The sequence below is a fragment of the Lipotes vexillifer genome, unplaced genomic scaffold (assembly GCF_000442215.2).
Source record: "Lipotes vexillifer unplaced genomic scaffold, Lipotes_vexillifer_v1.1 scaffold515, whole genome shotgun sequence".
NCBI classification, from domain to species: domain Eukaryota; kingdom Metazoa; phylum Chordata; class Mammalia; order Artiodactyla; family Lipotidae; genus Lipotes; species Lipotes vexillifer.
Genome location: NW_006772017.1, coordinates 894,344 through 907,569, shown reverse-complemented (window position 1 = coordinate 907,569; position 13,226 = coordinate 894,344). Strand labels below are relative to the sequence as shown.

At 39.2% G+C, this 13,226-nt stretch overlaps 1 protein-coding gene across 1 annotated transcript in view; it reads left to right on the top strand.

The window, feature by feature from the left end:
• Positions 1 to 13,226, top strand: part of SEC63 (SEC63 protein translocation regulator) — a 70,825-nt gene that overhangs the window by 9,497 nt on the left and 48,102 nt on the right. The window contains exon 2 of the mRNA XM_007447253.1: positions 12,097 to 12,196. Coding sequence (XP_007447315.1) covers positions 12,097 to 12,196 — 100 coding nt within the window. The remainder of the gene's footprint in view (positions 1 to 12,096; positions 12,197 to 13,226) is intronic.

The following is a 13,226-nucleotide window of genomic DNA, read 5'->3' as shown; positions in this document are numbered from 1 at the left end:
ACGACCCCGTGTCCCCCGCATCGGCAGGCGGACTCCCAACCACTGCGCCACCAGGGAAGCCCCCCACCAATATTTATTTAATAAAGGTGTTCTCTACATTCTATACAAATATTTATGTAGTGCTTGCTATATTCTTGGCAACTGGAAAGGGCAGGGCTGATTATGTATATGACAACAATGTCTGCCTTCAAGAGTTTGAGTACAGATTAGTAAAAATTGGATTTCATACTGGCTGCTGAAGAATGGTGGTGCCATTCATGCCAACTGCTGAAAAGAATGTATAGTCCTACTTCCTTTTTTAGAAGAAAGCTATAAAAATGTTAAAAATTTTAAATTTAGTAATTCTACTTCTGGGACACTGTTCTAAGGATATATAGTTCTAAATACTTATAGGACCAAAGAAAGATACTGTGATATTGTGACTTATAAAAATATATTTTGGTCATCTGAATGACCAGATATATGGTTCTTGTATATATTTGGCCTTTGTCCACAGTTCCTGCTCACAACTTCCAAAATCCTTGGAATTTCCTAAGTGTTAAGAGTGATACAGGTATCTTTTGTTATGTGAATGAGGTGACTTTTGGAAGCACTGAAAAGAGACCCTGCTGGTCACCAGGAGAACCAACCATGTGATTAGGGGGTTGGAACTTTCAGTCCTAGCCCTGATCTCCAGGGATGGTAGAGGGGCTAGGGATTGAGCTCAAATGCCAATGGCCAGTGATTTAATCAACCGTGCCTATATGAAGCCTCTATAAAACCCCAAAAGGATAGGGTTCGGAGAGGCTTCTGGGTTGGTGAACACATGGAGATTTTGGGAGAGAGGTGCACCCCGAGAGGGCATGGAAGCTCCTCACCCTTTCCCCAAACCTTGTTCTATGCATCTGTTCCATTTGGCTTTTCCTCAGTTGTATCCTTTTATAGTAAACCGGTGATATAGTAAGTGAAATGTTTCTCTGAGTTCTGTGAGCCACTTTAGCAAATTAATCAAACCAAAGGAGGAGGTGGTTGGAACGCCCCAGTCTATAACCTGGGCTTGCGACTGGCATCTAAAGCAGGGGGGCATGGGTGTACAGTCTTGCGGGACTGAGCCCTCAACCTGTGGAGTCTGATGCTAACTCTGGGTAGATAGTGTCAGAACTGAGTTGAATTTTCGGACACCTAGCTGGTATTCCAAGAATTACTTGTCGAAGGTGTGGGGACCCTCCCCACCCCTACGTTGGAAATTGAGTCTCAGAACATCCTATGTAAATGCCCATAATACCAAAAAATCAGAAACAATTTGTATGTCGAATTATAGGATGGTAGGTATGTTATGGTGTCAATTCATTTGGTTATTAGTAGTCATTAAATGATGTTTACATTGAGTTTCTAAACATGGGAGATATTTAGAAATTAAAAAATTAAAAATTACAGGTAATGTGATTTTTAACACAAACTTTAGCTTTATGTGTTTGTGTCTGTCAGTTTGTACGCTGGTACGTTATAGAGTGCTGCCCTTAAATTAGCATTTGTATGTCCTGCTTGTTCTTCTGTCTGAGAAACTAACTCTTTGGCATCTGCTGCACTGGGGAGAAGTAGTAGATGGCATCATTGCTGCAGAAGTGTTCTTGAGGGCCTTGATTGAGGCAGCCCCGCAGCCCTCTGACTGAGGGAAGCACATTGCCCCTACAAATTAGTTGCTGGAATTATCTTGTTCGTAGAGAAGTCTTTCCTGAGTATGTACCTTCAACCTTGCCGACTTTCCTTTCTTCCTTCCTCCTTCCCAGATGTTCTCCGAAAGAGGACTACAAAGGAAACACATTAAAATGTTATTATTGATTATTATCTGGGTGTCAGAATGGTGAATATTTTCTTCCTTCTGCTCTTATGTATATGCTGAGTTTACTGTATGAATTTGTATTAATGTCTAAAAGCTTATTCAAAGAATCTTTGGCTAGATTGGCTATGATGGAATGAGCCAATCATAGCCGTAGAAGGAGGAAGACATTCTCTGTACCTCTTATGTCTGCAGGCCCTTTCAGCTCAGTGAATTGTCTTTACTTTGGGGTATGTAGTGTTTAAGGTCCCAGTGGGACATACATCCTTGTGTTTTTTTTTAAAATTAATTAATTAATTTTATTTTTTATTTTTGGCTGCGTCAGGTCTTCCGTTGCTGCGTGCGGGCTTTCTCTAGCTGCGGTGAGTGGGGGCCACTCTTCGTTGCAGTATGCGGGCTTCTCATTGCAGTGGCTTCTCTTGTTGCAGAGCACATGCTGTAGGTGCACAGGCTTCAGTAGTTGTGGCTCGTGGGTTCTAGAGCGCAGGCTCAGTGGTTGTGGCGCAACGAGATTAGTTGCTCTGCGGCACGTGCTATCTTCCCAGACCAGGGCTCGAACCTGTGTCCCCTGCATTGGTAGGCGGATTCTTAACCATTGCCCCACCAGGGAAGCCCCATCCTTGTGTTTTAAATTGCCATTTTTTTTTTAAAGCTAGTATTTCTTTACTGTAACAGTATTTGAGTTTCTCTATTTCTTTTTCTCTTGTTTTGTCTTGGAAATAATTAACCTTTGACTTGGGCTATGGATTATCACTTGGGATAAAGGTGAAAAGAAAAATAGAGTGGTAATGGTAGAGGAATGGATGAAGAGTAAGGTAGCTAACAGAGTAGCTGTGTTGTTGGCTGATGAGATGGCAGGGTAGAGAGGACCCTTTAGTAGGGTCTTGGGTCATGTTTGAGAGTATGCTAAGGAGACATAGCATCCTTCTCAGGGACCCACTTGCAGCACACTATAATTCGTTTAGAATTCTCCACTATCTTGCACCTCTAGTTCACTTTAAGAAATGTAATTTGAGGGACTTCCTTGGTGGTCCAGTGGTAAAGAATCTCCCCTGCAATGCAGGGGACGTGGGTTTGAGATCCCTGGTTGGGAAACTAAGATGCCACATGCTGCGGGGCAACTAAGCCTGCGCGCCACAACTACTGAGCCCGTGCACCTCAACTAGAGAGCCTGCGTGCCACAAACTATATAGCCCACGAGCTGTGGAGCCCATGCCACAACTAGAGAAGAGAAAACCTGCACGCCACAACTAGAGAGAAGCCCATGTGCCGAAGCAAAAGATCCTGCATGCTGCAACTAAGACCCGATGCAGCCTAAATAAATAAATAAATAAATAAAAATAAATAAAATCTGTTAAAAAAAAAAGAAATGTAGCTTGAAATGAATCGTTCCTGCAGTTGAGACTCCCCTTCTTTCCTTAGTATTATGTTCTGGCTTAGAGACAAATGGCTCACAAAAACCCCTGTGTCCTACAGATATGAGGGATGGTTTGCCTTTCTTTTGGATCTTGACACTTCTATAGCAAATTGAGCTAAAACAAACAAAAGAGAACTGGTTTACCATCCCCTCCCCCTCAAATTTATGTGCTACATTGCCTTGTCCCACACTCTTTAATACTGAAGTCCTTGTGGCGGTTTTATTTGTAGTACTTTTTTTTTTTTTAATGAGCCAAGCTTTGTTTGGGGGATTTTTTAGGTTTTAATTTTTATTATTTATTTATTTTTGGCTGCACTGGGCCTTAGTTGCAGCACACGAGATCTTCACTGTTGCATACGGGATCTTTCGTTGCAGCACGTGGGCTCTTCCTTGCAGCACACAGGCTTCTCTCTAGTTGTGGCATGTGGGCTTCTCTAGTCGTGGCATCACGAACCCGTGTCCCCTGCATCGGCAGGCGGACTCTCAACCACTGCGCCACCAGGAAAGCCCTGTAGTACTTTTTTTAAAAATAAATTTTTATTGTTTTTTTGGTTTGTTTGTTTGTTTTGGGCCATGCCGCATGGCTTGCGGGATCTTAGTTCCTCCACCAGGGATTGAACCCGGGCCACGGCAGTGAAAGCGCCAAGTCCTAACCACTGGACCGCCAGGGAATCCCTGGTCTGTAAACTTGTTTCAGAAGTTGAGAGGTGTCATCTAATCAGTTGTTTTTAGCTACTTCTTGTTCTTAAATACTTTGACTTGAATTTCTTCGTATTACATTTTCTGCTTCGGAGATATAGTCTGGTCTGGTTAAGTTAATGAGAATAGGGACATAATGTATTTTAGCTGCTTTTGAGAATTGTCAAGGCAATCTAACTATTCTTTGATTAGGAAAGACAGTTAAAGTGATTATGTGCACAGGCCTATGAATTTAAACCTGGGCACAAGTCTTATCTGTATTCTTTAGTGGTTCTTTGCAATTCCTTTGGTACCGTCTGTAACTTTGGGCAAGTTACTTCACCTCACTGAGCCTCAGGTTTTTTTGTTTTGTTTTGAAGTATAATCATCCGTACATACATACGTACCCCCAGGGTGGTTGGGAGGTCTAAATGAGGTAATTAAAACATTCAACAAATATTTATTAAGCACCTACTATTTGCCAGGCATTATGTTAGGCAATGGAATATGGGAGTGAACAATATAGACAGGATCCCTGCTCTCTTGAAGCTTACATCTTAGTGTGGGGGAGATGATTGACATCTAAACAAATAAACAAACAAAATCAGATAGTGATACGTACTGTGTAGAGAAGTAGAATATTCAGAGAAAATTTTCCTGAGAAAGTTTCTTCAAGCTGAGTGACAAAAGGGAGTCAGCCATTCAAAGATCTGAATTGAGTGGAAAAGCCTGTTTCAGGCTGGGGAAACAGTGTGCAAAGTCTTAAGGGAAGAAAGAGTTGGACATATTCCAGGAACAGAGAAGACCAAAGTGGCAGGAGTGTGACAGGTGAGGAGAAGAATCAGGGATAAAGTCAGAGAGGGAGCTGGGATGCTGATAATGTCTGTAAGCCTGGTACGAAGCTTAGATTTTATTTTAGGTGCAGTTGGAAGCTATTGAAAGTTTCTAAGCAGAGAAGTTGACAAGGTCTCCTGTTTCTTCATGAGGTGAAAAAAGTTTTTTGGCCAGCATGGATATATATCCTTTAAAGGATGAAGTCGTATCTACTTAAAATATTTAAAAATCATATACTGTAAAATATAGTACTTAAAAATACAGTTTTATCCCCTTACATTTCAGGAAACAATTATTTTCAAACTCCTCATGTATTCAACCTCAGTGTCTTTGTGATCACCAGAGCTCTTTTATGAGTCATCTAACAGTTTTTCAGAAGTATATGTTTCATCTGCGTTTGTGATATAGCACTTTTGGGCTCTTAATATGATACCATCGCTGGAAATTTTATTCCAAGCCACAAGTGCAACATTATATAACATTAGGTGTTTGATCATCCTGTAAGTATATATTTTTAATCTCCATAATGTAGCCACTTGCTAAATTTTTCAAGTGGTCTTTACAAAGGTTGCTTACAATGACAGCTTAACACTTGTAATTGTGAGATATACCCCCAGGGATAATTATGGAATATCTTAATATTTTTGCCTTCAGATGACCTCTAAGTGTGCTAAACTACTATTGATTGAGATTGTTGTGGGCTTTCTTCCTCCAGCTTTTTTTTGTTGTCTGGCTTTTTTCTTCTTTTAAAATAATCAAGCTCCCCAACCTCCCCCTCCCTCAAGGTGTTCATAAGTACTCAAATAATATAGTGATTCTCTTTGCCTGAAGGATACTTGTAGGGGAATGGAAAAAGAGAATTGTTGCCTTATCACCTCTGTTTATTCTCCCAACCTTTCCTTTCTTCTCCCTGTGTCCCTGGTCTTCAGGCCATATCATTCAGCTGCTTTCCATGACCCCGCTATAGCCATGTGTTTTGGTGTGTGTGTGTTTAATATTGTCTCCAGTGGGGAGGTGCTCTTGGCATCTAGTGGGTAGAGACCATAATGCTGCCAAACATACTCTAATACAGGGCAGCTCCCCACAACTGTTACCTAGTCCAAAATGTCCATAGTGCTGAGGCTGAAAAACTGCTCTATAGTACTCGTTTCAGTACTCTAAAGGGAAAATAAAATTGAGGTAGGTAAGCATATGGTATAGTTGTATGCTGCTGTCCAGTCAAGCACCAGCTGAATCAATTTGAACCACTTGGTTTGTATTGGTTTGCACTTACGTTGCACTTACATAATCCTTAGGCATTCTTGAGGATTATGAACTTTGGTTCTGGTGGGGTGGTTCTACTCGGATCCAAACATTTTCATCTGCTTTCTGGGTTTCCTTCTCTGTTGCCAGGCTATGCATAGGGGGGTAGGTGGCAACTGAACCCAGGTTTCTGAAATCCTTCCAATTTAGGTAATCTGTGATTGTGTGCACTGGGTGGTAGTGATGGTGAGTAGTGTTTAGTTAAGTGTCTTATCTATCCCAAATCCAAACAGTTCTGACCTGGCCTTGAGAATGACACACTATGGCTAACTATTCAGATTCAGGTTAAGAGCATACCAGAAGCTTTAGTTTCTCTTAGTCTGTTTTGAGATTAGGGTGACTAGGTAAGCGATAGTTTTGGAGGTCTGGAGCACTGAATTCCCAGTTTTTCATTTCCAAATGATCATTTTCATGCCTTTTCTGTTTTGAAGTATTCTGGGAACCAAACTGCACTATTATAGTGAAACGTGTTTTCCTGTTTTTTTTTAAATAAAAGAACAAAATTGTCCCAACAACGAGTGAGCCAGTGTCATCACATTGAGGTAATATATTCTCAACTAGCTGCAGAGAGACTTTGGGTAGCTAGAAAACTGATATATAATGTCTTCTAGACTTTTTGGGGTATTGAATATAACCTTTTGATTCTTGGTACTATTTTCTTGGACCCCCTTAAGGGATTTAGGAATAGTTTTTAGGAGTCACTGAATTTTAGAAAGAAGTGTGGTACATTTTTTTCTTTTAAGTAAATTATGTTATCTCTATATCATTTAGCTTTATTAATTTTAGTAATCTGTTTTGCAAGGTATATTCTAAAATTTATTTCTCAGTGATTTTTATAATCCTCAAAATATCAAAATATATTGATATATTTATTTGAACTGAAAAATGAAGTCAGACTTTTTTTGGACCAAGTTTGGTTTGCCTAATTGGTTTAACGGTGAGGACTGCCGTTGTCAGTTAGGTTATGGAGCATGTTTTTTCTATAAATTGAATAACTGAAGATAATCTGCAACTTCCAAGTTTTGAAAAAACATACTTAAAGTAAAAGATAAAGCTATTTTACCTAACATTGTGCCATATTGACAACAGTGTACTTTTTATTTTTAAAACTAAGTTTCAGTGTTTAGAGTTTCAACTCTTTGAACATATGGGATATTTATAAGTTGCTTATAAGTGAAAGCGTAACGGATATTTTACTCTTATTTTAGTAATTTATCAATTTGTAATATTTATGTTGCCTTGATAACAAACACACACATACAGATAAAAGTAGCAGCAGAAATTTTAACACATAAAAAACCTTATGGATGTGTTAAACTTCACTGTGGTAAAATTACTGATGTTCTTTGGTCATGCGTGCCAAAGCATTTGGAAGTGAAGTGTCTTGATGTCTGCAACTTATTCTAAAAAAAGGGGAGAGGGAGGGAAAGAAGGAACTAGAGATAAAGCCAAGAGTTGCAGAATGTTAATAGTTGGTGGATTTAGGTGAAGGGTATTGTTCATTGTAATATTCTTTCAACTTTTCTGAAGGCTTGAAAATTTTCAATATAAAAATTTAGGAAAAATAGTCACAGGGAATAAAACAAATTAACTTGAAGAAGTATGTGTCAGTATTATAAGATATGACTTACCAGGATAAAAATATATTACATTAGGATAAAATTAGGTGGGGGAAGTAGAATGAAGAGCTTGTTCATAAATTTCTGTAAATGGATGATGGTGGATATGAAATTGCCATTATGATTTTTAGATTTCATTGGTACATTTAAAAGCAATGAAACTATTTTATTTTAAAATATCAACTTATGTCAGAAACAACATCTTTTGCAACTCTTCAAACTTATGATGAAAATTTTAGATGTCAAATTAGAACTCTACAAGAGGGTACATGATTTTTTTTTTTTTTGTGGTATGCGGGCCTCTCACTGTTGCGGCCTCTCCCGTTGCGGAGCATAGGCTCCGGACGCGCAGGCTCAGCGGCAATGGCTCACGGGCCTAGCCGCTCTGCAGCATGTGGGATCTTCCTGGACCAGGGCACGAACCCGTGTCCCCTGCATTGGCAGGTGGACTCTCAACCATTGTGCCACCAGGGAAGCCTGAGGGTACATAATTTCTAAAAAATTCTTTTGTGGTAAGCAGGCACACAGGTTTGAAGACCGGATGTGGCTAACATTCTTTCAGCTCTTTAGGTTCTAGGAATATGGTGCTAAGGGTTCACTCAGTTATACTACAGACTGACAGATCATTCTGCATGACAGGTGGTTATGACTGTTTTGGCAAAGGCACTGTATAGCTTGTGAAGCACAACCATAATAACCTGTCCCCAAGCCTGGACTACTCCAGTGGACATACAAACTTCATGATTGCTGAGAGCAATCATCATATGTTGTTATTTTTTTTTAAATCACAGAATTGTTTTATGACCTTGTAATTTCCCTTTTCTATAAATGTGAATAATCTCTTTAAAAACTATATTATAAGTTAATGATATTAGGTAATTTTTGCTGGCCATGAAACTAGTAATTCTATAAACTAGAAGTTGATAAATGAATTTCTTTTTATTCTAAGTGTCTTTAAAAACTCTCAAAGTACTTTACTTTTTTTTTCTTTTCCTTTATGGTTTATTACAGGATATTGAATATAGTGCCCTGTGCTACACAACAGGACCTTGTTGTTTATTCTATATATAATAGTTTGTATATGCTGTTCCCAAAGTCCCAATCCATCCCTCCTTGTGGAAGGACTTTACTTTTTTTTTTTTTTGTGGTACATGGGCCTCTCACTGTTGTGGCCTCTCCCGTTGCGGAGCACAGGCTCCGGACGTGCAGGCTCAGCGGCCATGGCTCACGGGCCCAGCCGTTCCGCGGCATGTGGGATCTTTCCCGACCGGGGCACGAACCCTTGTCCCCCGCATCGGCAGGCGGACTCTCAACCACTGCGCCACCAGGGAAGCCCGAGGGACTTTACTTTTGATAGTTACTTTGACTTGAGGTCATTCGTATAGAATTTTGGAATGTGTACTATGAATATTGAGTGGTGCTGGATATTACTGTGTTACTGTGTAAACTATACCCCATAGTACTTACTGATTGAATATTCTGCTAAAAGGTTAAGATATAAATTTTGGATTGGAAGAGTGAGGCATACAAGGTGCATGTATATGTTGTGCAAGACTTTGGGGGCTGAAAACCATGTGTACTTTCTCTTGGACAGAAACGTTGGGAGAATATTTTTCCTTTGAATAGATCAAGCCATGTGGTTAATAGAGACTTCAGCATGTTCTTATAACATGTTTCCTTGGTTTCATACTTAAAATGGGAGACTTAATTTAATGATATCCAGATTAAAAAATCACCCGTGGTGTTTTCAAAAGTGTCCATAATTTAACTGAAAATCAGAAAATTTACATTACTACCATTTCATTTTCAGACCTATTCAAGTTTTGTCACTTGTCTCAATGATGTCCTTTATAGCAAATGATCCATTTCAGAATCACACATCATCACATTTAGTTGACATGTTTCTTTAGTCTCCTTCAGTCCGGAACAGTTCTTTAGTTTTTCCTTGACTTTAAAGATCATAGGCCAATTATTTTGTAGAATGGACCTGAATTTTGGTTGTCTGGTATTTTCTCATTATTAGATTCAGGTTATGTATCTTGGAGAAGAATTTCACAAAACTGATTCTGTGTTCTTCTCATTGCATTCTGTTAGATGGTATATGATTGCATTTTGTCCCATTTCTGGTGATGTTCACTGATCACCTGATAAGATGTTGTCCACCAGATTTTTTGTATTAGTTTCCTATCATTGCTGTAGCAAACCACAAACTTAGTGGCTTAATATTACACAAATTTATAGTTTTGGAGGCCAGACTTCCAAGGGCGGTTTTACTGGGCTAGTGATTGTGTTGGCAGGGCAGGTTCTTTCTGCAGGGTTTAGAATAGAATCCTTGCCTTTTCCAGCTTCTGGAAACAGCCTGTATTCTTTGGTTTGTGGCCTCTCCTTCCATCTTCAAATAACATCACTCCAACCTCTGCTTGCATTGTTACATCATCTTCTCTTTGACCCTCCTGCTTCCTTACAAGGACCCCTGTGATTATATTGGGACCACCCAGATAATATAGGATAATCTTCCCATCTCAAATCTTTAATTTAGTCACATCTGTGAAGTCCCTTTTGCCGTGTAAGATAATATATTCACTGGTTCTGGGTTTTAGGATGTGGTGGACATCTTGACAGGGGGCAGTTATTCAGCCTATCACACTTCCCCACTGTAAAATCATTCTTTCCCTTTTGTACTATTTTGTGGGAAGATACTTGGATCTCTGGTTCCCATTTGCAGAGAATGCTATTTAGAAATCAAGATCTGGGTGCTAGGTGTGCTCACTGCTATTGAGATGTCATTGTTCCTAGGCTCACTTAATAGAGTTAGAGAATGTGTATGTATGTGTATAGATCTACATCTATATTTCTATATTAAAAGATATTAATTAGTTCTTACTCATGTCTTCAGTTCCACTCTAATACCACAGAGTTCATTCATGTTTTCTAGTTTTTCACATATGTAACTCCCTTCTCTGACAGTGAAAAACTGATTGCAGTTATCCTTAATATATTAACTTACTTGATAATTCTCCCTGCATATTACCAGTCTCCTTTTCTGCCACCACCCCTCCCCCTACATGGATCCCTCTTCACCACACCTGTTTCTGATACCTCCTGCCACATAGCTCTCTCATGTGGATTCTTTCCTGGAAGCATGGTGATAACAGGGTTGGTGGGCTTCTTATATGGCAGCTTTGGAACATTCTATTATATGCAAAGTTCTTTTACTTACCTGAGATCTCATTTAAGGACTTTGGTTTTGTAGTTTTTTAATATTGTGAAAAAATTTTTATTTAGTATTAAGCAGCCGGACTCAGTTGAGATGATCTCAGTTTTGTTGGCAACATCCAAAGCATCATAGTCAGTAGCCAGTCAAACATACCTTCTTCTCTCCATCAGCCCTGATCAGGGTGTTGACCTTGGCCATGTCAATGTTGTAGAGCTTCTTCACAGACCGTTTGATCTGGTGCTTGTTGGCTTTGACATTCATAACAAACCCAAGTGTATTGCTGTCTTCTGTCTTCTTCATGACCAACTCCCTGCTCAAGGGGAACTTAATGATGACATAGTGGTTAAGCTTGTCACTCTTCCAAGGATAAACGGGCTGCCTTCGGGGTGTCTTGAGCCACCCAGAAAATGGGTAACATGCAATCTTCTTTTTTTGTGTGTGTGGATATGGATGCTTTTTAGCACTGCCTTCTTGGCCTTCCAAGCTTTTGTTTTTTTCTTTGGCTTTGGAGTGGCATGGGCTTCTTTTTTTGCTTTCTATATGCCATCTTCATGAAAAGGTAGATTTTTATTTTAAAACTTACCTAATTTTTTTTTTAAACTTGGGAGAGTTATTCAAACCAAGTGATTGTGGTGAGCTTAGTAAAACAGTATATGATATGTTGGCTTTGGTTTAATTCCTTTTTAATTGAATTGCAGATTTTTCCTGGGGACTAAAATAATACCTTTTGTTATAACTCTTATATAAACCTATTTTAACTTCTTATGGGTTTGGGTGACTTTTCTCATTTAACATAATTATTTTCATATTTGAAGACTATCATTTCTGCTTGGCTTCCTTAATAAAGTGCACGTTCCAACTATTTTACACTTTTTGTTACTTTTATAGCAGAAAGGAAAGGAGGAGAGAATTTCTCAGAAATTACTGATAATATAACTAAATATTTTGGGTTCAAGTCAGTTTTTAATTTTTTCAGTTAGAAAAATGATTGCCTGGTAGTTGAATAAAATTTTCCAGATAGATCATTTGTTCTAAGTGGTAGAAAATTTAGCCTATCTTGTGAATTTTTCTTAAAAGTTTAAGTAGAGAGTACTCTGATGTTCCAATATAATATTAGCATGATAATGAAGATTAGTATGGTTTTAACTCTGGTTTTGCCTTCACTGTGGAAATCGTTGAACTTATCACCTTATTTTTCTTTTTTTGACAGAGCAAAATCGATTAAAGAATATCAGAAAAGTATATGGAAGATGTATGTGGTATCGTTTACGGTTATTAAAACCTCAGCCAAATATTATTCCTACAGTAAAGTAAGTAATTGATTTCAATAAAAAACATACTTAGTGCTTACTCTTTGCTAGGTATCATATAAAATAGGGGTATAATGATGAATAAAAACATGTGTTTGTAAAGAAATTGTAACCTTAGTAGGGGTAAGATGTGATTAGTAAATTTGAGAACAGTCTGAACAGAGTGGTTTAGAAGTTCAAAAGAGAGAGAGTGTACTTCTGACTTGGGGGAGGAGGGGAGAAAGAGAAGTCAAATCTTGAAGGAAGATCTTATATATCTTGTGTCAGGATTTGAATTTTGTCTTAAAGACTATGGAGGAATCTTTAAAAGGTTATCGAAAGCATGGAGGTGACAGGGTCAAGTTTGCATTTCATGGTGATTGAAGTTTTTGAGCACATACTGTGTGCCAGGTGCTGTGCTAGGATTTTATATGTTATCTCATTAGTTTTATGTTAACTTCAAGGTAGATATTTTTGCTTTTTCTCAGATGAGGAAACTGAGACTAAGAAGATGAGGTAACTTGACCAAGTTCCTGCAGCAGAAGGTGGTGGAGTAGGGACCTAGTTACCCTTTATTTTTGCAGGGCCATCTGCTTAAACAGGCCATTAGCATGTTTAATTAGAGTAGGTGTCTTTGATTTTTTGAGGCTGTCGGGTATGCTGGTTAGCCTGGGCTTTGGACCTTCACCCTAAGTCATCAATTTACAGGTAACAGATGAAACTGAGGGGAAGTGAAAGAGCTGCCATTATTGGAGGACTGTATCCTGTGAATTACCTACATATATCTATCCAGTAGATAGGAGGGCAAGAGCTAGCAGAGGATATTAGTAAAAGTGGATCCAGTTATTTTTAAAAATTGGTTTAGGGCTTCCTTGGTGGCACAGTGGTTGAGAGTCCGCCTGCCGATGCAGGGGACATGGGTTCATGCCCGGTCCAGGAAGATCCCACATGCCGCGGAGTGGCTGGGCCCGTGAGCCATGGCTGCTGAGGCTGTGTGTCCGGAGCCTGTGCTCCACAGCGGGAGAGGCCACAGCAGTGAGACCCGCGTACC